This window comes from Coccinella septempunctata, chromosome 7, assembly GCF_907165205.1.
Source record: "Coccinella septempunctata chromosome 7, icCocSept1.1, whole genome shotgun sequence".
NCBI lineage: Eukaryota > Metazoa > Arthropoda > Insecta > Coleoptera > Coccinellidae > Coccinella > Coccinella septempunctata.
This window is the reverse complement of record NC_058195.1, coordinates 18,387,528-18,413,185: the sequence shown is the minus strand read 5'-3', so window position 1 is coordinate 18,413,185 and position 25,658 is coordinate 18,387,528. Positions and strand designations below refer to the sequence as shown.

The 25,658-nt window shown below is 37.3% G+C and overlaps 1 protein-coding gene across 1 annotated transcript in view; it reads left to right on the top strand.

The window, feature by feature from the left end:
* The window catches only part of LOC123316249 (probable G-protein coupled receptor 158), a 396,465-nt gene extending 383,735 nt beyond the window's left edge, over positions 1 to 12,730 (top strand). Inside the window, exons 7-12 of the mRNA XM_044902216.1 lie at positions 239 to 348; positions 5,897 to 6,111; positions 6,170 to 6,308; positions 7,383 to 7,488; positions 11,181 to 11,415; positions 11,740 to 12,730. Of these exons, the coding sequence (XP_044758151.1) occupies positions 239 to 348; positions 5,897 to 6,111; positions 6,170 to 6,308; positions 7,383 to 7,488; positions 11,181 to 11,415; positions 11,740 to 12,164 (1,230 nt within the window). The 3' untranslated portion in view covers positions 12,165 to 12,730. The remainder of the gene's footprint in view (positions 1 to 238; positions 349 to 5,896; positions 6,112 to 6,169; positions 6,309 to 7,382; positions 7,489 to 11,180; positions 11,416 to 11,739) is intronic.
* Positions 12,731 to 25,658: the final 12,928 nt, after the last annotated feature.

Here is a 25,658-nt window from a genome sequence, read left to right as displayed (position 1 = left end):
GTCTAGGCTAACTAGATATCAATACATTCTCGTATATTTCCAAAATCATCATTTTGGATCATTTCTGCAAAATAGTTTTTGTTTCATCGAACAAAAACCATTTTCCAAAAACAGGTTTTATCACGTGGTTTAAAACTTCATTGCTTCGTGTGTTGCATGTAATCAGTTGGGAAAAGTCTTATTCAGAAGTGTTTTAACTTATATATCATCTCTATTGTAGAATCACTTTATTTTACAGATAATAGTTATGTATCCTAGGCCCAGTGTCTACACATGTACTGCCAGGGTCTGGCTGAGAGAAATTGGATTTTCACTAACATATGGTGCACTAATGTTAAAAACATGGAGGTAAGGAAAAATTCCTTTTTTATGTCATTTAGTAAATCTCGACTAACAAAAAGTCAGAATGTTAGAGTCGTCATCATTCTTCTTCAGCGAAAACGTGAAAGTATGACAAATAGCGTAAACGCGAAATGGTCCTACACCTTCTCTATCTATCCAGCACACAATCTACGTACGCCACGCCATTTAGAAGGAGAGATCAGAAGAATGATAAACGACCTAGAGATGGTCGTAGCATAGCCTACCCCAATCTCGGCTCGTGCAAGGCAAGGCAGACGTTTAACGTCCGCCGAAATTGAAAGAAAGGAATACCGAGACCGGTGAATATTTCATGTCCTTCCGAATCCGACATGCACGAGTTGGATGGAGGAGGACAAAATACCAACTCCGGAGGACCCTGGGAGAAAGTTGGATACGCTCCACATGGTAATTTTCATTAGGAGCAACAGCATGTCGGATTCATCTGCGCTTAGATCGTTACTTAAGAAAGATTTAGGGTCGGAATATATTTAAAGGGAATTCAGGGAAATTGGGATATCGTGTACAATAGACCTTTGGAACGAAACAGGAAAATTTCCATTTTTACTATAAAGAATCAGTAACATGATTCAACAGATTAAATCTCTACTATGTTTATCAATTGTAGGGTCGAATATTGGTACAAAATACAGAATTTTCTCTGCTCACTGATATTTGTCAAGAAATTCAGAAGATACGTCCGATATTCACTTTGTATTTGCCTAGTTCCGGTTAATTCATAGTAGTTTCGAAGAAGGAAAACTGCTCAAGGGAGCGGATCGATTCTCGAATAATATACTTGAACCCCCATTATATCCGAAGATATAGCAAGCTACGCGGATCTCCTGGTCCTTCATGAACAGATCGGTTTTCAAGATAAAATGTTGTTGCTTGTAGTTTTTTCACTTGAATTTCGAAAAGATTTCATCTACCGATAAGGTTTATCTTTCATGGACCGACCACAGTCATAACTAGCACAAGAGTAGAAGTTTTATGAAGCACCCTTCCGAATACGAGTGTTAAGTTGGGTCAGATAAGTTGGCGCTCAAGAAACAATTCAACTTTCAAATTTATTCAGATTCGCATCTTTTCCAACTTCCTTGCCGAAACTGGCGTAAACTCGCGAGCACGATCTGAAAATACGGCATCAAGGCCTCTAGTGTAATAGGATCCAGTCACCCTTCACTCATCATGATTTTAATTACGATGATTAAACATCACTTTCGACCCTTCAGAACTTTCCGGGTAAGTTTCAACTCAATTTGTAAATTGTAGTTTTTCGTGAAATTTGGCTCACCTAAATTACTGGGGTTGGATGAAATATTTCCAACGTGCTTGTGAACAGAAGTCAGCTCGTGCGCAGCTTATAGGTATATAGGCGCTTTTAGAAACTTTGGTTCAGTCAATGATAGGTACACAATCAAGTAGGTGACACTAGCATTACTAGCAATCTTCTGAAAAAAATAATTTGAAAACGTCACGCCAGAACAATGTGAGCGCTTTCGCTCAAGATCATGGGCATCCTGACGTAGTCGCACGTCAGGTCAGAGTACTACTCTGACGTGAAGTGGGACCACGTCACAATGGGCATGATTCAAAAATCTGACATAGGGTTTTGTGCGGAATGGTTCAAAGTGTTCTGCCCAAATATTATAGAGTAGAAAGATAGAAAACGCCCTCATATCTCTAGTACTGAAAACCGACTACATTTTAGCCTGTGAAAACACATTTGACAATGAGATGGCGCTGAAAACGTTTTGTCAATACAGAAAAACTGTTTTATAACAGTCTTCTGTTTTATATTTGAGGGACGCGAAATTCGAATTCTATTCCTTGCATTGGATTTCAATATAGACTTTGTTGAGACCAGAAAACAAACATCCTGAGCGACAAAACAAAAGTATGGTTTTGTTTTATGATGAATGTTAGTTTTCATCTGAACATTGTTTGGAATCAATTGAAATCAATGAAATGCTCTGTCAGATGTGCTATATTTTTATTTGCAATTTATGAACTTTTACAAAAATTTGAAATTATGGACAACGAATAGAGCTTTGACTAGGACGACTCTTGTGATCTGCTTATGTCGAAGGTTATTTCTGCGCAATACGTTTTTTAGATACCTATAATATTATAAAATTCGTTAAATTTGTACAATTTGTATCAGAAATCAATATGAACCAATATTCAATATAACATCATAGCATACACATTTCAATTACTCACATTACTATTATTTACAGAATTTTCGGAACCACGATTGAAAATTTACCAATGTATAATACAAAACCTGTAGGTTAGCCCGTCAGTATAGTTTCTTCATAATTCCTTAAGGAAATGGTCTCTTTATGACACGATATACAAATTGATAAATGAATGAATAAAACACTCACAGCAGGTTTCATAAAACTTTGACTTTCCAAACAATTTGACAGTCACTCGATGCCCAAAACAAAATCAATAAAACCTCAATAAAACCGCATTTCTGAAAATATTGAAGGAGTAGCAATTGAGAATCTTTGAATGGGCGTATAAAAGTCATAATTTCCTTAAATAGGCACAGGGGCGGATGGGCTACCTCGAACCGGCCCGGGAATTTTCTTTCAGACCGGCCCACTTCAAAAATGAAAACTCTAAGTAGGGGTGGGGGTTCAGTGACGTAGCTAACAAGAGGAGCATTGTTGAAGGTGTCATCAAGCTTAAAGGTGCTACCAAAAAAAAAAACGTACGCAGAGTGTTCAATAAATATATTTCAGACAGTGAACAAATTCAATGGATGAGGATTGAGAAAAAATGGTGTGCTAAAAAAGAAAAAAAATATATCTTCTGACATATAACACATGTAACATGTAATAAAAAAAAAATAAATACAGATAACAAAAAAATTAGAACAACATGGAAAATCTTATATCTTGAGTTGTATATAGAACTATAGAATTTAATCGTTGTTGTATATGCGAGGTTTATTCATTGCTTTAACTTCAACAAAAAAAAAGGACAACAATGACATCTTTTGCATGCACAACCAGGATATCATTATTAATATTATAACAAGAATACATATCACTTCAAGTCTTCTTCGAGAAATCACGAGACCTATATCACTATAAATAGGAAAAAGTGTTTGTATTACTTCAATAAGCATTCAACACACTAAAGACTTTCGCATCATACTACTACTATCTGCAAGCTCATTTATAATGTGTTCGTTATCTATTTCATACAAAATTTTTTTTTCAATATTCATAATCATGTAAGATTCCAAGTGCTCATCACTCATGCTATTTCTGAGTCTGTTTTTTATATATTTCAAAATTGAAAAACTTCGCTGACATGATACTTGCGTAACTGGCAAAGTTAAAATATACTTATGAATAATATATAAATAAGGGTAGGCATTTTGATACATATTATATTTCAATATAATCAAATAACAACAGTATACACAGTTTTTACAATAATTTCCTCTACTCTTAGGCATATACTCTTTTGGTTTTCATTGTCTTCGTTCTCAATTAAATGGTCGAATTCGTTTGACATATTTTTGAATTAGTCTTGAAGGGTCATTTTGTAAACGTTCCAATTGCTAACAAAATTATATAATTCCTCCCTAATTTTAGAAGGAGTGGAATCCGGATTGAACTTTATAATTTTGTTCGATATATAAATTAAACCCCCGTCAGGTATACCATTACTTTGCAAATCATTGAAAGATGAGGGATTGAAAATAGCCATATCTGCACATAACTTTAAATTTTTTTCGTAACGACTTTCCATAGACGAAACAGCAGTATCCATAATAGTATAAACAACTTCAATTTTGAATAGTTCCTTCTCATCTCGAACCGCTTCATCAAAAGACTTTTCGTCAAAAAACTTTTTCACCCTACGTTTTCTGACGATTGGAAAGTGGTCTTGAATTTCGAAATTCAACCCTCGTTTTTCCATTTCCCCATCAGCCCAAGATAAAAAGTTCTGAACTGATTTTTCAAATCCTTCAAAGTCTCGCTGAAGCTTTTTTAATTCAGTAATTGAAGTTTTAATCATGACAGAAGCTATCAATAAATCTAAACCTACAGTCTGTAAATATTTCGAGAGGGGAGCAGTAATAGAAAATATTTTTATGAAAACATGAGCAATAAAAATCGTTTCGTGCTTCAGAAATTGGTCTTCAGATTTTCAGCACTTACACGAATTTCGGAGTTCATTTCAGTAATTTAAGAAATGAAATCTAGGCTCTCAAGAACATCTAAATATAAAGGAGAATCACCAAGAATTTTAACCAGCTCATGTTCCTTCGACCACCATCTTGTTTGCCCAATGACACTCAATTTTCTCATAGGCCCTTCATGCAAGAGATGCTTCCTGCATACAACAATTTACGTGGATGAACAGTTCTCAATTGACTTGCAGTAAAATGTTCATTGCACATAGTGCAGTCAGTAGTGATTGCAGGCCTTTATGCCCTGAAAATTTTATCCACTTCGTAGCACTGAAAATAAAAACCAATGAATGACCGAGTCACTTGTTACCAGTTTTAATACTTACATTCCCATTTTTCTTTTTATTTGATCCAAAGTTCTTCACCATACAATAATTTTCGAACGAAATTAGACAAAAATTTCCATAATCACCAACTAGCACGAGTTTGATAAACAAAAGGCGGTACGAGAATCATTCAAAACCTCTTCGATGCCATCTGAAATCTCACAAATTTCATATGTTTCTGCAAATGTCCCTCGAATTAGTATTTAAACCAGTTTTCGGGCCTTAAAAACACTTTTGAAACACAGATGGCGCTCACATCACTTTAGTCGCTCCGTTTCCTATCTTTCTACTCATAATCTTTAGTTCAGACGTGACGATGTACGTGCATTCCCACGTCACGTCGGAACAATTTGAACACGCCCTCGCAAAATCGTATGTTTGATTTTTGAATCATGCGCATTATGACGTGGTCCCAAGTCACATCAGAGTAATGTGTGGGCACCTTTAGATGGTCAGTCAAATGAAATGAGATGAAAATTAGAAAATCAAAATAATTACTGGCAAGATTCGTTTAGCATTGAGTGGTTTCAAAATCAATCATGAGGAATTTCTTCATTAATTTAGGCGGACCTACTGTTGTCAGTACAACAGCGGTTTAAGTGCAATTTCGGTAATCATCGGTACTGTTGCCAAAAAACAAGTTTTTCAAATCGATTGGAAAGAAAGTCGTGATATCTTCACAATTTCCAAGCACTGATATCAAATAAAAAATATCGATTCATAACGTTATGGTTGATCACTAACTTATAATAGGTAAATATATAAAGTTAGTTCGCCTTTAACTTGACAGATGTTTGTCTTTGAGCCCTATATGAAGTTTCAACTTCGTTGGACAATGTAATTCCAAATTAAAACTGGGACGTCAGTGGGATTTCTTTTAGGAAAGGCGAGGAAGTCAATACGAGATTCCTGCTTTTGGTCCATAATGTCACTCACAGCAGTTATATTCAAACTCTTTCTCGCAACTTCATATCAATATTTTTTACAGAATTTCTGTTATTTTCCGGGTGAGATCGGCGAAAGCTGTCAAAATCACTGACATGAACCTCCTCAAACGCCTCGGCGTAATAGTGGCCGTCTTCACGGTCTTCCTCGTTATCAGAACTCTTGTAGCTCCACCTATTGTCATCGTTGGAAGGACAGCCGATGACTTGAAAGCGTACCTGTGCAGGACGGACTGGTGGGACCACTCTTTCTCCACTAGTAAGTTTAAATGTTTAAGAGTTAATGAATCGCCAACTATAATACTCTGTATTTCTAGTGGAAGTCATATTCTTGGTGTGGGGTATAAGATTGTGTATAGTAGTGAGAAAAGCCCCATCCGAATTCAACGAGAGCAAGTTCATTTCTATGGCTATCTACAACGAGTTCTTGCTTTCTGTGTTTCTGAATATATCAATGTGAGTAAGCATGCTAATCTCACCTTTCAAATTTTTCAGGTCATTTGTGGGATTCGGAATAAAATCTGCATATCGAATAAAAATATAGGACATTTGGTTTTCGATATTCAATATGCAAATTTTCCAATCACTCTACAATGAGTTTTAAAATAGATCTACATAGTTCACACACTCAAGTTTTTTGCGCACATTTATTGTACCATTTAGAAATCTCAGACTTCAATGACATTATTCACATATTGTACTTCTTATTTTGAAATCATATATGGTCTAAGCTAAGCACTACAACCGGATACGAAACAAAAACTGTCAAGATTCCGTAGCCAACATGACAATGAATTTCGGGCAGCGAAATAAACCCCCGAATCTGGATGGAAAGCAAAGCTTGCGAAATTTTCCCGCGACAAATGTCCTTACCGTACACTAAACAGAGAACCGCAAACTTCATTACGTCCTCGAAACGTCCGAAACTACCTTAATTAAGGTACCTCGTCGCTTAGTTTTCCACAACACGGAGAAATCCACGGTATCAAAAGGTCAGGACCTCCCGTGGGTATCCTGATTGGCGATTTGAGACCTATTCATCGTTTTTTAGTCTTTTATTAACGTTATATATCGTCGACGAACGGATTGCGGGGTATGGAAGCCCCCTATCGGTCACCCCCTGGCGATCTCGACGTGAAATAGCGATGGTGGAAAATCGCAAAGCATGTTGAAGCCTGCTCGGGGCCCTGGGGGTGCAGGGATAATCCCTAAGAGGGACAATGGATATTTTTAGAACGTACAAGTGAAGAAAGAACTCTTAGGATCGATAAACCGAAAATTTGGTTATTTTATCTTCAATGTTTTCGATGAAAAGGTTCTCCCCATGTTGCACTCAAAGTGACGGGCGCTGAGATAATCATCAGGTTCGAAAAGCATATAAAGCACTCTGATTGGTTCGTAGACATCAATAATTTTTTTTCAATTTTATTGAAATCAATGTTCACAGGCATCCAGTGAAAATTCCTTCATTGACAGTTTGAAATAATTTTCCCGATAAAGTGTTTTCATAAAATTCTTTTTTTCCAACAGGTTGTTCCTGCAGAAGCCCGCGAATCCAGATCTTCTCTACATAATTTTTTTTTGTCACACTCAGCTCACAGTCACACTGTTACTATGCCTGATTTTCGGCAGTAAGGTAGGTATATAGCTTTACCTTCGAATATAATATAGGTAAAAATTCATCCATCACAGGAACGAAACGTTGAATCTGCTAGGATATCAGTGGGTTGAACAATTTCCTACAGATTTCCCAAAATTCCCAAATAATGTTTTTTGACCCCACTTAAACTCCTGATGGTTTTGATAACGAACTTTCAGAACAGTCAAGTCGTCAAAAAGGCTATATATAGAATTTTGAAATTTATGTTCCGTCCTTGAGAGACAGCACTTTTGGATTATTAGATTAAACAGACTTTTAAGTTTTACACCTTTTATTTTGTCCTTCAACATTCAACTGATACGTAATTCTAAAGCTGCCTACAGATTACTCTGACGTGACGTGGAACCACGTCATACTGCGCATGATGTAAAAATCTAACATAGGGTTTTTCGCGGAAGCGTTCACATTGTTCTGTCGAGACGTGGGAATGCACGTCCCACGTCACGTCAGAATAATTTGAACGCTTCCGCGCAGGATCGTATGTTAGATTTTTGAATCATGCGCATTATGACGTGGTCCCACGTCACATCAGAGTAATCTGTAGGCATAATGTTGACTCGTAAGATATAATTGGCAGACGCAGCTGCACACCCACATAACGCATGCGCGTAGCAAACATCACATTAACGTCGGTATCTCTAAGCTTCTATAACTAGACGATTCACAATCACTAGATTTAAAATTGGTAAATATGATATCAATCATCATCATCATATCCAAGACAAAAACCACAAAATTACATGCTAAGCACAGAATGTCAACCTCCAAATTCCACAGACTACTTGAAGTCATCTTATTTTATTGTTGAATACTCAAAATTTCTGTGGTCTCTCTCGAAAGTTATTCTCTTTCAACATTTTTTTCAATCAATACATCGTAAGGTCACGAGATTTTCACCAACCTCATTCCCACAAGAGCTTCTTTCATAATAGCTTACCTTGAGAAAACAATTTTCATCGAATAATTTACGGAGAACGGAACCTTCTCGACTAAAACGATGTCTGACTTCGAACAAGTTTAGAGGTTTTCCACTTCCTGGTTCCTGGCTCTCACCTAGACATTAGAAGTTGGAATGCGCTCAACTTCGTATACAGGAAAGGGTAAATAAAAAGAGGAAAATTTTCTCCCTTCGAAGAATTTGTAATTCTACTCACCTTAAAGACGTGGGACGAAAATATAATGTGACTTTCGAAGAAGTGCGAAAGACCAAAAGTTCTACGCTTCTTCAGGTACATACAAACAACCTGATTTCATCAAGTTTTTCACGGAATTCAAACCGAGAATAATTTCAATTAACTTGTTTGAAGAAAAGAATAATTCACCTGAGAAACTACGGAGAGTAGAGAGAAGGAGAACGATCGATGCTTGCAGACCATGCACAGATTATTGGTTCCCTTAAATATGTACCATTAGGTGTTTCGTGTTTTAGCCAATATATGCACTGGTGATCATAGGAGAACGAAATTTTGATTAAAAATAGTTGAAGTTGGCTGAGTGAGCTGTCTCGGTAGGAATAATAGACGATTAGAATATTCAATTCATTTTCAATTTTTGATAAAATAATAGTTATTTTCCTAACAAGTGCACGAAACTGCAAGCAGTTGAGTGTGGACAAGATACTTCCCGCAAAAGTTAGGAACAATATTTTTCTACAAGTGCTTGAAATGTACATTTTTCCTTTTACGGAACAAATCAAATTTGATTTGATTAATTCACATATAATGACAGACGTAATACTCCATGTCGATACCATCGGTATCTATCTCATCGTTCAGTGCATAGAGACATGACAAAATTTAATTTACTCCATATTATTTGCGTGCGGGAAAGAATAAACAATCAAAAACATAGGTATAGTCCATTCAAGAATGATTGACATCCCAGTAGGTCCTGAAAGTCCAGACGCAGCTTAATGTCTGGTCACTCTGGTCATAAAAGAGCTTCAATAATTTCTGTATTTTTAATCACAGAACTGGAATAAATAAATATACCCTAGAAAATCATTTGAAAAGAAGAAATATGTTTCCAATTTTTACGAATGAATTGAGGACATACAGCAGTACAAAATTCAAATTATCTTCGGTCAATGGCTCACTGCATAGATTCACTTATAGAAGATCACTGTTCATTCAAATACCAACCTGAATTCCGCAACACAAAATCGTAACTTATGGGCTATTACCAAATTCGATTTTCCATAGCCACCTGAGATGTCAATCATTCTTGAATGGACTATAGGTATATTATTTTCGATCAGTGATTTCTTTTAGATTTCATTAATTTTTTCATTATTATGGATGAATAAAGTTGATAACTTGATGTGATTTATGGTATTTTATTGCATATAAATCAGAAAATTAATTCATTATGGATTTGAAGAAATCCATTTGGAAAATCATCAGACGGTGATACAAAACCTAAAATAAAATGAAGGCACTTCATTTCAAATTGTCGCTAAAATTCTCACCTCTTATTGATTCTCCTAGCGATAGCAGCGACTCCTATTTTCCCGATTTTTGGGGCACATTTGAAGTATGGCGATCGTTCTCTTTCTCTGTACTCTCCATATGAGGGGCACATGAGAAACGACCACAATTTTTTTTAGTAGGAGCTAAATATTACTTCAAGCACAGAATAAAAGCGATCAATGAACTTTGCCAACATTGACATAGAGAATGGACTGATCAATATCGAGGGAGGAAGCTATGATGCGGCCAATAATTGTCTCTTGTCTATGGAAATAGACGTAAGTGTTGACCAATTAAAACTGGCCGCATGTTCGGCAGTCTTTTTCACATGTTTCTGCCATTTTTATTGTAGAGCCGAATAGGGAATGCTCAGTCCATTCTCTATGTCTATTTTAGCCAATAAGAATCATCAACAGAGAACAGCTAAATAACAGTTCGAATCAAGAGAACGGCTCTATGATATTGAGAACTTATACTGACAAGCAACAAAGAACAAAAATCTCTGGTAGAGCCCCTTTCCTACTACTGTTAACTTCTCAGACTTCAAAAACCTCTATTAAAAGTCCCAAAGCGTCAAATTGAGCTGCACCGCCTCCCACCTTAAACGTCTCAACGATTTATAATTCCATCATAGACAAAAGTTGCACCCTTCATCTGAGCATGGATGAAATACTGCAGGTTCTCTTTTCGTGAACTTTTCAATTAATTCCGACTCGAGATTCTTCATTACCTTGATTTTCTCTTACTCCAGTGTCTCCAAATTAATGTCCACTTTTAATCCCCTACTTATAAACAGAGATCAACTCGAAACTTTGATTTCCGCTGGGAAAAGCCCTAATCAAGTCGGAATTCAATAGACTTTCAACTTGTCGACGAATAGAAATCGACTGGCCGATTATGAAACGAGATTTGTCCCAAAGCAGATAGAAATGAGCGTGATTTTTCTCCGTTTCATGTCTGAATTCATCGTAATTTGTGAAGTTTTACGTCTTTTACATCCCCATCAAATCTTAGCATTTGGACAAAATTGCACCTAGAAATTTATGTTTGGGTTGTTCTTTGATCATAGGAAAGGTTTTGATCTATGATCTTATCGATAAATCCATATATCATCAAATTGTACCTACTGGCGTTTGGTGCATATAGATATCATGTATTTCAGTTTTACAATGGTTATTATTTTTTCGAATATTTCCACAGGCCTACATGGTGTTCAAACATCAAGAGCCCAACGACGACGGTTCTGGTATGATGTCGAAATCAACTACCTCCAAGTTCTTGACCAAACCGCGTTCTGCAAATTCCCAATATACCAGCACGAATTCATCTATGGGTGTGGCGGAGTACATAGGATGCTCCGAACAGGACGTTCAAGAGGAATTCCTCAGGTTTTATACGCAACTCGAATTGCTCCGAGAGAAGAATATGAGAATAGGTGAGAAAATATCATGGCAATAATAAAATATTAATGTCATCATGAAGAAAAAAGTTCATAAACAATATGACCGTGTTGATTTCATCATAGAAAAAGTTCATCTTCGGAAAAATACTTACAAATATTATAGAATAATTTTTTACTGGCAGATTTGATGGATAGAGCTTTCAGGTTCCAAACCATTTCATCATTAGCAAAATTCCAGATTTAAATTATTGTTATAATTGTGAAAGATCGTCCAACTCTCGATATTCATAAAAGTTACTGTATGCAAAAAAAATATTTGACAATTAAAGATTTATCTCATTCTCTGATTTACCGAAGGTAATCGACACCTTGCCTCGAAGATAACTGCGATGCAAGACGCCGCCAAAACCTACGATAACGCCCCAACAACCGATGCAACAACCTGTAGAATTGCTCAACTGAACAACGCTCTTGCCCTGGCGCCTATCGATGAAAATTCAGCCAAATCCAAGAGAATAAGCGTATCTTTCGCTTCTGAACCGGAAGCGAACGGCGGCGCGTCTGTAGCAACTAAAGAAGGCTGTGACGTAGTGACAGAGGGTAGTTCGAGTAAAAACATCGAACATACCCCAATCATAGAGCTGACGCAAAAAGAAGATAAGTCCAGTAGTCCCAACAGTGATAGGAATGGAAGATGCCTCAAATCTGGACACGCAAAAACCCATGCGATCGTCATCAACTTGGATGATAAGAGCAGGTTCACGGAAGAGGTAACTGTGTAAAAATTAGTTAGAAAACTCAAGAAGCTCGAAGAAATGCAGTGTGAATAAAAAGATCAAATTTGTTTTTGTTGCCTTTATTGGAAAATGTGATTATATTTAATATTAAGGTTGTTTAAGATGGTTTGCTCACGATATTTTGATGTGCTCAACGCCGAAACTTTCCACTAAATAAGGTCCTGCAAGACATTGGCCTCCTAAAATAATTTCTGGACAATAAGAAGGGATAACTTTTTCTTCATCCCTATCAAGAAAACTATTTTAAGTGTGCCAATCTAATAATCTTTTTGAGACTTCTTACTTAGCCCCTGTAAGCAGACTCGAAAATTATTGAATCTTGGAGAGGACCTCAGAAGATTTGAACATATCTTTAATGAAGCATTGAACTATAAGATATCATGTTTTATACCTGTCTTTCAATTTGGAGATATCGTTATAAATATTACATTGTAAAAAATATGTAAATAATATTAATGTAAACTATAAAGAATTGCGACACATGCAGTTGTTGCTGCTATTGATACCTGATGTAATGATGTTGATTCAAATAAATATGAATTGAACTTTCACTCCACCCAAATATTCCTGTCCTCACTTACTGAAAACCTTGACATCATACATTTGTCATTTTCAAAAAAAATGGTGACTCAACTCAAGAATGAATTTCCTCGAAACAAGAGATTCGCAGAATTAAAGTCAGTGGAGCATCCAGAGCCTGAGTTTTGGGAGATACTGAACAGTTTTAGGGGACTGACCTAAACAATATTGATCGAAACCGGGGCGGGAGGGGTGTAATTGATTCTAGCTCACCTAAATTTAGTGAGGAAAACTCTTTTCTAGGGGAGCAATTACCACCAGCACCCCCTCCCCCCCACCGTGATTGCGCCCCTGATGAAAGTTGTATGTTCAGTTTGGTGAACAAATAGTTTTATTTATTTATTTTAAAAATACATTTTTGTGCAAGGCAGACAAAAAAAGGAACAGAAAACTACCAACAGTGAAAGAAACAATACTCAATGTGGATGACTACAACTCCAAAAACTGAACATTACTAAACACCAAAACCACAAACTAAAATAAATAATAATCATCAACCGACAATAGCGAGGCATATCTCTCTCCTCAAAACAGGAAAAGAACTGTTGAAAAAGTCTAAACCAGCAGATGCAACAAAATTTACATTACTGCTGATTCTAGGGACTGGTGAATAACGGGACTAATTGAATTTATATGTCCTTAAATGTAATAAATTACTATTTCTAGTTCTTCTGGGCGGAACATAGAAATCGAAAAGTTGGAGAAGGTCGGGAAAAATCAGAAGGCCAACTATCAATACTATCAATTTACAGAACAGAATTACAGCCCCGCTTTCTTCCGACAGAAACAAAGGTAGATCAAGTCTAGTGCGCATTTGTGTAGCCGAATAATCCAGGCGTGGGATCCCCAATCTACGAGACTCATAAAAAACAAATTTATTTTGAACCATTTCAATTAAAGCGCAATCCGAGTAAGAAGAAGGTGACCAAACAACAGATGCAAAGTCGAGCGTTGGCCTCACCAGAGACATGTAAAAAACGGTTTAGTGTATCAGTATTCCTGAAATCACGAGAATGCCTCATGATGAAACCTAATAATTTGGTACTTTTATTGATGACATATGCTATATGTGGTTTGAAACTCATGTTATTATCATAAATCACTCCCAGATCACGAATGCACGTCACCTTTCCAAGAGAATGACTACCAATAGTAAAGTTGCAATCAAACCTTGAACCATGCCTGAAGATAGTCAAAAACTCACACTTGCCGACATTCAATCTTATCCCATTAGTCTAGCACCAACTCCACAATCTGTCCAACTCGTCCTGAAGAAAGCCAAAATCCTCAGCAGTAAAGATCTCAAGAAAAATCTTTAGGTCATCCGCGAAAAGCAGAAACTTTAGTTTTGTGAAACAGCCGGTAATATCGTGAAAATCAAAAACAGTAAAGGTCCAAGTGGCTTCCCTGGGGGACTCTAGAAAGTACCCGAAATTCTGAAGAAGCACTATTTCTAACTTTCACATATTGATTTCGAAGGGAAAGATAATAAGGAAGAAACCAATCAAGGAGAGGACCACATACACTGAGACCATAGAGCTTTTTCTTAAAATTTGAGTGGTTAACATAGTCGAAAGCCTCCGAAAAGTCTGTATAAACAACTTCGATTTGTCTGCCCCTCTCGATGGCATCCGTGACATATTGGACAAAAAGGAGTAGTTTTGTTTCAATTCTTCGACCCCTCACAAATCCGTGCTGTTTCTCTGAGATCTTATTAATCAATTCACTGTATAATCTGTTGCAAATTAAGAGCTCAAATAATTTAGATATCGCACTGAGAACACTTATCGGTCTGTAATTGCACACATCATCCCTCCTTCCTGTCGTATGAATGGGTCCTCTTCCAAACAGAGGGGAAGACGCCGGAATTGAAAGATCTATTAAACAACAACATCAGGGGCAGCGCCAACGATGAACACTCATTCAGCATTAACGTTGGTACCCCGTCAGGACCAGGGCCCTTCCTAATATCAAGTGAGGCAAGTACCTCAGTTATCTCCGATATATCGAAAGTGATGTCAGTAATTTTCTCAAAATGTGAAAATGAAGAACAATCACCAACCGTATCATCATCACAAACAGGATGCGGTACGTAGGCAAACCTAAAACATTCAGCAAATCCGACAGCTACTTTGAGATCACCATCAAGAATCTTGCCTTCGAGAACTATTCTGGATGGAATCTCATCATCATGTCACTTTGAATTTACGAAGTTTCAAAACGCATTAACGTTGGTTTTGATGTTGTTCTCGATGTTTTGCAAGTATGTTGAGTAACACACGTCAGACAATTTCTTACACTGGGCTCTGAGGTCACTAAAATGAAGGTAAGGGGTTTCTTCTTTTCCGCGACAAGTTTCCGCAAATCACTAGTAAACCATGCAGGATAATTAGTTCGCATCATACAAAATTTTATAAAATATGTCAACCAAAGAGTCCACAGAAGAACCGTGTGGCAATAGGACTTCCCAATCTCAACCTTCAAAATAAGAATTCATCTCATCAAAATTTCTTTTTTTAAAACTTCATAATCAACTACCCTGTCCCCAGATTCTTCAACTATATAAAAAAAAGGGCAGGATGATGTGAGTCAGTCCTAGACAAAATGTCAACTGCCTCCTCAACTATTACGTTACTTTGCTGTGTAAAAATCAAATCCAGCAATCTATTGTTAACATTTCGAAAGCGGTTTACTTGATACATGTTACGGAATCCAAATGTATCAGCAAGGGCTCGAGCACGATAGTCGCCATCACCGAGAACACCAACACCAAACTCATCGTTGGGTTGTCAGAACAACCCTAGTTATAGTCACCAGCCATTATTACATTATTAGATTTTATTGAATCCATAGCATGTTCAAAATTTAAACAAGACTAAGCGAAGGAGGCATGTAAGCAGCACCAATCAAAGTACCTTTATTAAAATGCACTAACACAAACACATTTTCAACATCCAAGCAAGGCATGTTGACAACTTACGACCTTTGAGATTTCCTAACCGCTATGAGAACTCCACCCCCACTCTTCTTATCACTGGTGTTTGAAGATCGATCGCAACGATAAATGATGAAATCATGATATCGATTGAAATTTATTCTGGGAGGATTCTGCATTTCTTGATAAATCAAAAAATCGATTATTTCTCCAACAAAAAGCAAAATCCAGAAAGTCCAAGATACCAGAAACTTTTATCTGAAATAGAGGGAAAACTAAAGCAGAAAATGGTAGAATAATAAAATTAGATTCAATATATCAGATTGACCTAGAATTGAAAATCCAATTCAAAAAAGATTCGGAAACTGCATGTATAGCTCTAAAACCATCCTGAAATTTATAAGTCGGACAATGATTAACCAGATGATTTATGGTTTCTTCTGGTTCCCCGCATTCACAACTAGGGCTTTCAAATGAATTCCACCTGAAAAGCATGACCTGTTCTTATACGATTCAGAATACACTATATTTTCCTGGGAAGATCAAAACCAGGAACTCTATTCGAGGGATCAGTAACTAATTATTTGTTGAAAAAAGTGCACCTATTCCATTCAGACTGACAAAGGTCTTTGTCCCTTATATTCGAATTCAGCCATAAGGTTTACGCGACTTCAGTCTTGGAATCGTATTTTCGGGAATATAGGATAGAATTGGGAACGAGTCGGGATAGGATTGGAATTTTTTCCAGTAATTCATAACCGCAGTCTGTCTACGAATATGAGGCGGTAAAATGTTTGAAAGAACTGGTAACCATAGGTGATGATCTAATAGTTCCAGTTATGGTTCTCATGGAAAGATTCAGCTGTGCATAAATTTTTTGCACATGAGCACTATTAATCCAAACGGGGCAACAATATTCAGCAGCCGAAAAAACCAAAGCTAGAGCTGCCATTTGAAGAGTGGCTGCATCAGCACCCCATGAAGTACCAGCTAGTTTATGGGGGATATTATTCCTAGTTTTTAACTTTAGACGTAAATTTTCCAAATGGGCTTTGAAATTCAGCGAGGAATCCAGCTTAACTCCTAGATATTTCGGATTGAAGTTTGTGACGAGGCAGATTTTACCCCGCCACGAAAAGGAAATTTCTCTACCGATACTTTCTTAATAGGACCTGACAATCGAAGTATTTCGGAAGAAAACCGTTAAATTATCATAGGGGGGATTTACCGATTGATTTCATGTCATTGTTTTCCACCGACCAGTCCCATATTTGTAGCGGAGACCGAATATATCTTGTTTTCAGAATTCATATATTTTAGAATTCTTTCCGTTGAACCGTACTTTTTCTGACTCGAAAAAGGTCTTTCAATTTGTTCCGTTTTTCCTTCTCTTCAATTGTTTCTGTCTCTTTCCGAGCCCGTTGATTTACCGAACAATTTGAGTTTATCCAATGGGGGACTGAGTTACCCATGGTGGGGACAATTTTCCGGGGTACCTACTTCTTCGAGTTCCGTCGCTGAAGGTCAAGATCAGTATGAATCGTTGTTGAGAGTTGAACGAGTGAGGTGATTGTCAAGTGAAAACCGCACTTACGAGACACAAAGGAATTTCTAAGGCAAGTGGTATTTGAAATTATTACCGCTTCATTGCACCTTTATGGAATAATATTCTCTCTAGACTTGAGCTTGGCCGAAAACCGTGAGCTAACCATTTCCTGCTGTATATAGCTTTCCGTTACCTTAGGGTGGCATTTGGGTCCCAGGAGGACGTTGGGCCCCCCTGATTTTTCCGATTGCTGAATATTTGACCGTTTCATCCCGATTTCCAACCGTTTGAATTATAGTTATAGGTTAGATTCGCCGAGCATAGAGTTGGGATTTCATAACCGTCAAATACCCTCACCGCCGGACTCTGTGGCCGCTGTTTGACAGCCAGCCAGCTTGAGGTCACCATATATCTATTATATTCTATATCGATAATGGGACCTCGAAAATTGAAGCCAGCCCGTGGCCGGAATCGACTTATGCGCATGTGCAGAAATATTAAGAATAAAAATACCTGATTAGTTCTGTCTCTTTCTGATACATGGTTTTATGAATTGACAGGAATGAAATGATTTTACTTCACAACCATTCGAATATTTTCGACCTTAACCTATCAATATGTTGATATTGGTTTGAATCAGGTTCAAACTCAGGTTTGCATTACGTAGTATAATTTGTATTTCTTCATTGATTTCTAATAACTAGAAGTCAAAATTCATGGAACTTCATCATTTTGCAACACTAGACGCTTGGATTAATAACAAAAGTGAAATATTATGTGTAATCCACAGAAAACCTGCGGAGTGCGGAGACTAACAAAAGTGATGTTGAATCAACAAAATTGTAGGACTGTGAATACATTTTTCTAGGTTGTTCACTATCGTATATTGTCTGCATTGTAGCTAGATAAGTCTGTTATTGTCTCTAAATTCAGTTGGGAGTTGAGGTAATAATTCTAGTTCAATTTATATGATTGTTTTTTCAGCACTGAAATAGTGAAATATCTAAATCGACATCTATATATATAAAGCTCAACTGTAGTTACTAGTATCTACAAGTTTCTCATCTTCTGGCAATATTCTTATTGCCAAATTGATTATTGTATTGCTTCTATTGAAGCATGGCTCTTTTAATGAGCACTCTGTACTTTTATATATAAAATATAACTACATATTACATTAAATGTTGACCAAAAAATATTTTTTATTGAGTATTGAGTAGATTTACAAGAGGGGAAATTCAGGAGGTGAGATAAGTATGATGTTGACACAAACACGCAATATTGAAACTGGTATGAAACAGTAATATTAAACGAAATTGTTATTATGTCACTCTTGAGTTTACTGAGTATAGACAATACCATTCCTATTCGGCACTTATTATTTCACAAATCATAATAATATTGAGTGAATAGTTTTGATGCACTCATTTGGTTTGATCTCTTTTCGTTGATTTTTATGAAAGTTGAAAAAAACGGATAAATTCTCGATGAATTCAATATTCATTAACTTTCGCGTCGAATAAAATTCTTCTCAAAATGTGTACAAGAATTTGAAATAAATCATCATTCGAATTCATTCAACTTCAAATATGAAAACAAACTAACCAATATCTTGATTGTCATTTTCGAACTTCTAATTCGCGCATGCGTACAAGTGGATTCCTCCCAACGATTTGGCTTAACTTTTTGTCGTAGTCTAGAACGCGTGTTATCGATATTGGTATAATAGATATATGGAGGTCACCGAGAGAGAGAGAGACCGAAGGACACCGGATCATAGACAAACCACCGAGACAGAGATAGAGGGTGTACCCCGGTGAACTGGTGTTTTTAAATTTTGACCTGACTAAATTCCGTTTATTATCTTTAAAACCGTTCGTACTTTTCATTCAATTGTGTCTTGCCTTAGTTGAAATATTTTTCCGAAACCGTGCATGTTTCTTTGCACTTAGTTTAATTGAAACTTGACTTACTTCCGTATATTTTTCCGAAACCGTGCATGTTTCTTTGCACTTAGTTTAGTTGAGACTTGACTTACTTCCGTATATTTCCGAAACCGTCCATTTTCCTGAAGTGAAATTTTGCCAGCCGTCCTGCGCCGACCAGACACAGCCGTTGACGTCCACGATTTGGTCTACCTGTATATTCTCTTTTGTGTACAGTTTATTTTAATAGAAATAAATAGTTGAACATTTATTTTTGTTGCCAATTATTTTGCCAGGGAGAGTCTATTTATTAAATCAGTTTCATCTTAGAGTTTAGTTAGAAGAGGTAAGTACTCTTTCTGACGCCTAAAGACCGTTGAAAAGCAGACACTTAGAAGACGCTACCGCCCTAGTCTTCATCGATACCCTTCTCCACTGATACTCAAGTCTACCCGGGCTCTCCAATTCTTTGGAGATTCTGTGAGAGACGTGGGGTTTGACTGATTGCCCCACTGGCGCCCGAGCAACCGTAAGGAGCGGCCAGAGTACGAAAAGTCTATCACAAGTTATGTTCCAAAAGAGAATTACCGAAAACTACACTCAATTTTCTATATTTTTGATGATTATTCAAATGGAAACATGAAACCTCGGTTTTATTTGGGTTAGGACGCAAACGCCTCTCGAAAAAGTAATTCCTCAAAATTTCTAAATCCGTAGATAGATTATTCTCTATGCATCTAAAATCAAAATAACGGAAAGCAAGGGCAATAAATAAATTTCTCAGAAGAAGTCCTAGGGATATCACACAGATATTAATTGAAAAGAAGAGGTGCTAAAACTGATCCTTGTGGAAGACCGTTATTCAAAGTTTTGAAATTACTACTGTTATCATCTACAAAAACACGAAACCTTCTATCTGACTGCATGTTTTCCAGTAAGCGAACCATCTTTCCACACTTCAAATGAGTATAAAGTTTGAAAATAATATCATAAAGACAAACGTTAACACACTTCATGAACTCGTACAGCTTAGTTAAGCCCTTCACACTGCGCACATTCTAGTAGTATACACTTAACTGGTCGAATTTTCTCTTGAATCTCTTAGTAGATTGATGTTTTTTGACGAACTAACAATTTCAGGTATTCCATCAATGTATCTTATTGTGAGATATTCTCCCTTAGAGTTACGTTTTTCCAATTCAAGTCGCAGATCTTTCATGTGTTTTATTTGGGCAGGGGTTAGATCAGAACGTATTTTCACATTCCTATCTGAAACCATATTTCTATTCCTCAAAATACCAAGCACTGTATCGGAGTCGGCGAGGGTCGCCCTTGAAGAAGAGCAGCCTTGATTCACTTTACTAACTCGAAACGATTTAACAGCAGTTACGGCAGGATCAATCTCGGACAGCAACGAATTAACAGCAACAATGTCATCCTTAACATTATGAGGAACAGGTAGGTTATATATCATGATATTTCTGGATCTCCTCCTTCTCTCCTCCACTTCTGCATAAAACTGGTCTGCACCATACTCAACCTCGGCCCTCCCCGAACATTCTCCAGTTGACTTCACAGCAGAAATCTCTAGCTGTATAGCGGCTATTCCCTCATCATGCGCTACAAGTTTTCTGGATTGCTTTGATAGCTCTTTATCATGTTCAGCGAGATTCAATGAACAAGCAGCTATTTCAGAAGATAGGTGCCATTGAGTAGATTTAATTGACTCAATGTCAGCTTGTGTACTAGAAATACTAACAGCGAGTGAGTCCGATTTGTCCGATGAAACTCCCTCATAGTGACGGGCTTATTATTTTCATCGGAAAGCTTAGGAGGGACAACTTGAGGAGTAGAAACGTTAGATGAACTAATTGAATCAGTTGTTTTATTTCTTCTCGACGTAGAACAGTAGGGCCAGAGCCACTTTTTATTCAGATCAGCCAAAGTCTTGCGATCGTTTTTATATTTGCACAAGTTAGGTGAAATGCGTTTTTGCAAGAGCTACATGGGATAGTTTCATCATTTCGTTGAATGGCTTTGGAGCAACTATGGCAAGGCATGACTAAAGAAAAAATTTGAACTGTTAAAAAATAGCAAACAAAAATGTCGAAGGAGTACAAGAACAAAGTGACTTTTGCACTGAGGTGGGAAAAAGAGTAGAAAACAAAAATAACAAATTTCACTCTCTTGGGCCGATAAGAGAGACTTAAACAAAGGAAGTGTAGGCCACGGAAAGGAAAAAGGATCAATATAAGGAGAAATTGAGATGTAAAAGAAAACACGCAACAATCCACAAGAAACCAAAGTGAACCACACTCGGTTTCCAACCAAACTCCAGGTAAGTACTGGTTGGTTAATCAAAATGGTCAAAATTTAATCCTACACATCAAACATCCATTCTTGGTTATCATATCATCCTAGCTAACAGCCCTTCTAAATATGATGATGAAAATCTAGATCAGCTCAATGAGAAAATAATTACGCCTTGCCTCACCCCCCGTCTGATCTTTATAGTATTCGTTAGTTAGTATAGTGTCGTGAATTCGAACATGCATTTCTACATTATCATAAATGTCTCTGAGAACCGCTGTGTATCTGCTATCGATTCTAGCATTGTCCAAGGCTTCAAGAATACAATGTGTTTCAATGGAATCAAATGCCTTATATTTTAGGGACAAATAATCTCTGGTCTCGAAACAGCGATCGTTCTCCTTCTCTCTACTCTCAATAGCTGGGTCGATAGACGACGAATTTTGCAGATGAACTAAATCACAGAACATGAAATTCGAGTTGCAAAATAAGCGATATGGCTACTGTAAATCGTGCACTAAGAGGTACCTTGATTTGAATGATAACATTAACATACACAGTTAATTAAATTCACCAAAAAAGAAGACCTTATATTCTCATCTACTATTCACAACAACAAAACACGCATCTTAACTAATCACTCAAAAAACAATGAGCTTTGAAGGTTATGAAAACAATAACAACAGCCATACTACAGTTCCGTAACTGTTGTCGTTAGCGGTGCCATCTTATTTTGCATACGGTGACTTCATATAAAGTCACTGTAACACGTAACCAGAGGGGGTTTTGGGGATTCAACCTTGGAGGTCACTATCATGAATCTGTCAACTCTCCTGGCTTATAAAAATGCATAAATGGTTATGACGCAGAAGGCCAACTAATTTAATCAAACCAAAAATTATTGTTGATTTAAGTATATAATACTTCAAGTCTGGCAGTCTGTTTGACGGAAATAGCCGAAAGCGCACGGTCGGAAATAGATTTCTTGTACAAATGTAACGGAATTCTTCGTTTTTTTCACAGGAAGAAATGCGGCGGTGCATTGGATGTGGTGAAACCAATATTCCATGAAAAAATTGTGGACTTTGGAGGGACAACCCTTAACATTTGGTTTTTTTTTCAAGGAAAACGTCGACGGAGCACGAACAGACTTTTAACGATCATTCAGTAGTTCGAAAAAAACATTTTGTGAAAAAATTGTGGACTTCGGAAGGGACGGTGGGGTTGAAAGTTCAACGCTTAATATTCATAATTTTTTCACAAGGAAAACGGCGACTGACAATAAACAGATTATTTAGGATGATTCAGTAGGGCGAAAGGAATATTCTGTGAAAAACATTACGGACTTCGGATGGGACGGTGGAGTTGAAACTTCATCCCTTAATATTCATGATTTTTTCACAAGGAAAACGGCGACAGAGCATACACAGATTTTGTAGATTCAGTAGAGGGAAAGGAACATTCTGTGAAAGTTATTGCGTGTATGTTCAACCCTTAACATTGATAATTTTTTTTCACAAGGAAAACAGCGACAGAGCACAAACATATTTTGTACGATGATTCAGTATTGCGAAAAAAAAATTCTGTGAAAATATTACAGACTTCGAATATGACGGCGGTGTTGAAAGTTCAAACCTCAACATTCATAATTTTTTTCCAAAAGAAAAACGGCGACGGAACACAAACAGATTTTGTATGACGAATCAGTAGTGCGAAAAGAACATTCTGTGAAAAATAAACGTACTTCGGATTGGTCGGCGGGGTTGAAAGTTCAACCCTTAACATTCATAATTTTTTTCACGAGGAAAACAGCGACGGAGCACGAGCAGATTTTGTTCAATGATTACGTAGTGCGAAAGGAACATCCTGTGAAAAATACACGGACTTCGGATGGGACGGCGGGGTTGAAACTTCATCCCTTAAACCCTTAACATTGAAAAAAATTTTCCACGAGGAAAAAGGCAACGGAGCACAAACAGATTCTGTACGATGATTCAGTAGTGTGGTAGGAACATTCTGTGAAAATATACACAGCGCAAAAAAATTAACGCACATTCTGAAAATCTCAATTTTAATGAAAGTTAACTCTACATTGACTGAAGAGAACTCTTTCCCAATCGGCCTCTTGGATATGCTCTCTCGCAAAATCCAAACGCGCCCTTCGATGGGCTGGGATAAGAGCTGGGCCTCTTGCCGCGACACGAGGCCTTAATTCATATTCTCTGAGGCGATTTCTTATTGTCTGAGTGATAATTTGCACCTCAAGAGTTTGCTTAAGCTGAATATGAAGGAGGCGAGCGGTTGCAAACCGTTGTCTCAACGAAGAAACTCTCAAGTAACGTTCTTGAAAGGCAGTTGTTACCCGTGGTCTACCCTGTCCTGGTCTTCGGACATTCATACCTGTCTCCCTGAACACTTGTATGGGAAACTCCAAACCTTTCTGCAATTCTTGTGTATGTCCACCCTTCTTCTCGCAAAACTACTTCTTGGGCACATTCCTCTTGGGTCAAATTGCGTGTTTCGCGTTGCATAGCGATCAAGTGTAGAAAATCAAACGAAAGAAAAACTATTGAACACTAGAATTGATCGAGAACAACTGATTTTAGAATGGAGCCAATACATTTAAAATCTGATAATATCATCTTTTTTATTCCTGCTGGGAAAAAACATCTGTATTGAAGAAAACCGTTGAAAGTGAATAACATATGCATGCATAATTCTGATAAAAATAATTATCATTGATAACACCTTCAGTTGTAGAATAAATTTGAGATTTCCATAATGTGCGTTAATTTTTTTGGGCAGTGTATGTACAATTATTCCTGCACGCATCGTCGCTTCTGGGAAAGTGACTCTTCGCAACTTATCATGCGTGCGGGAAAAAGGTTGAACGAGCACGCTTATGGAAAAAAATTATCTTGACAATATCTTTGTAAATTTTGACTCGGGATGTGATGAAAATCTTAACAGGAGTGATAACCCAAGAAATCTGGAAACATGTGGGAACAAACAACATTTTAGCGCGTGAACAGAATGGATGCCGAAAAGATGCAAAGAGAGCAAAGAGTTGCTTATTATTGATTCTTTCATAACCAAACAGGCGAAAAAGAAACAGCTATCTATCGATGACATGGATTGATTATAGAAAAGCCTTCGATTCCATACCGCATTCATGGCTGCTAAAATTTTTAAGATTGTATGGAGTGTCGGAGGCGATAATCAATCTCCTCAAACATCTTATGCTCACATGACGAACAAGATTACACCTAAATAAAAGGTGAATATACAACGGCAGAAACCAATATCAGGAGAAGGCTTTTCCAAGGAGACAAATTAAGCACACTCTGTTTCTGCCTCGCAATAAACTTCTCGAGCAATTTGCTCAATAACAATTGAGCAAATTGCAATCACGACAATCAAAGCTTGGGCAATGCCCTGTCTAACTTATTCCTTCGGTGTCATCAAATGGTCAGCTACGGATCTAAGAGCTCTGGACACCCAAGTTAGAGTGCTCTTAACCAGGTACGGAATGCACTTCCCCCATACATCTGTTACAAGACTATACATGCCAAGAAATGAGGGAGGAAGAGGTCTACCCGCAGGTTGAATGCACACACCACACTGTAGTTAAGCAAATGAGAGAGCATTTTCAATCAAAAACTCACCTTTGTTCCGAGCAATAATCGAATAAGACCACAATATCACAGCATTGAACCTGGCATCAAGAACGGACCCAGTAGAAACCCCAAACATCGAGGAAGCTACTCGGGAATGGCACGGTAAAGACCTTCATGAAAGATATCCCACTGCTCTGAAATGGAACAAGGTGAACAAAGAAGAGTCCATTTCATACCTGAAAGCCGGTTATGTTTTCCCAGAGGCGGAAGGCAGCCATCCAAGAGCGGATGATAACTACGAGAGCTTACCTAAAAAAATATAGTAGGTACGAAAGAACTTACAACAGATAGATGTCGCAAATGCTCCTGTACAACTCCTGTACAATTCTCGCTCCCAGAGAATACACGGATCGTCACAATGTCATAGCAAAAGTTTACCACCAGGCCATTACGGATTATTAAAACAACAAAAATCATGAATACCCACCAGTCTCACCACAGACACTTCTAGAGAATGAAAGCCTGAAGCTCTACTGGGATCATCCACTGATTAGCGATAGATCAATT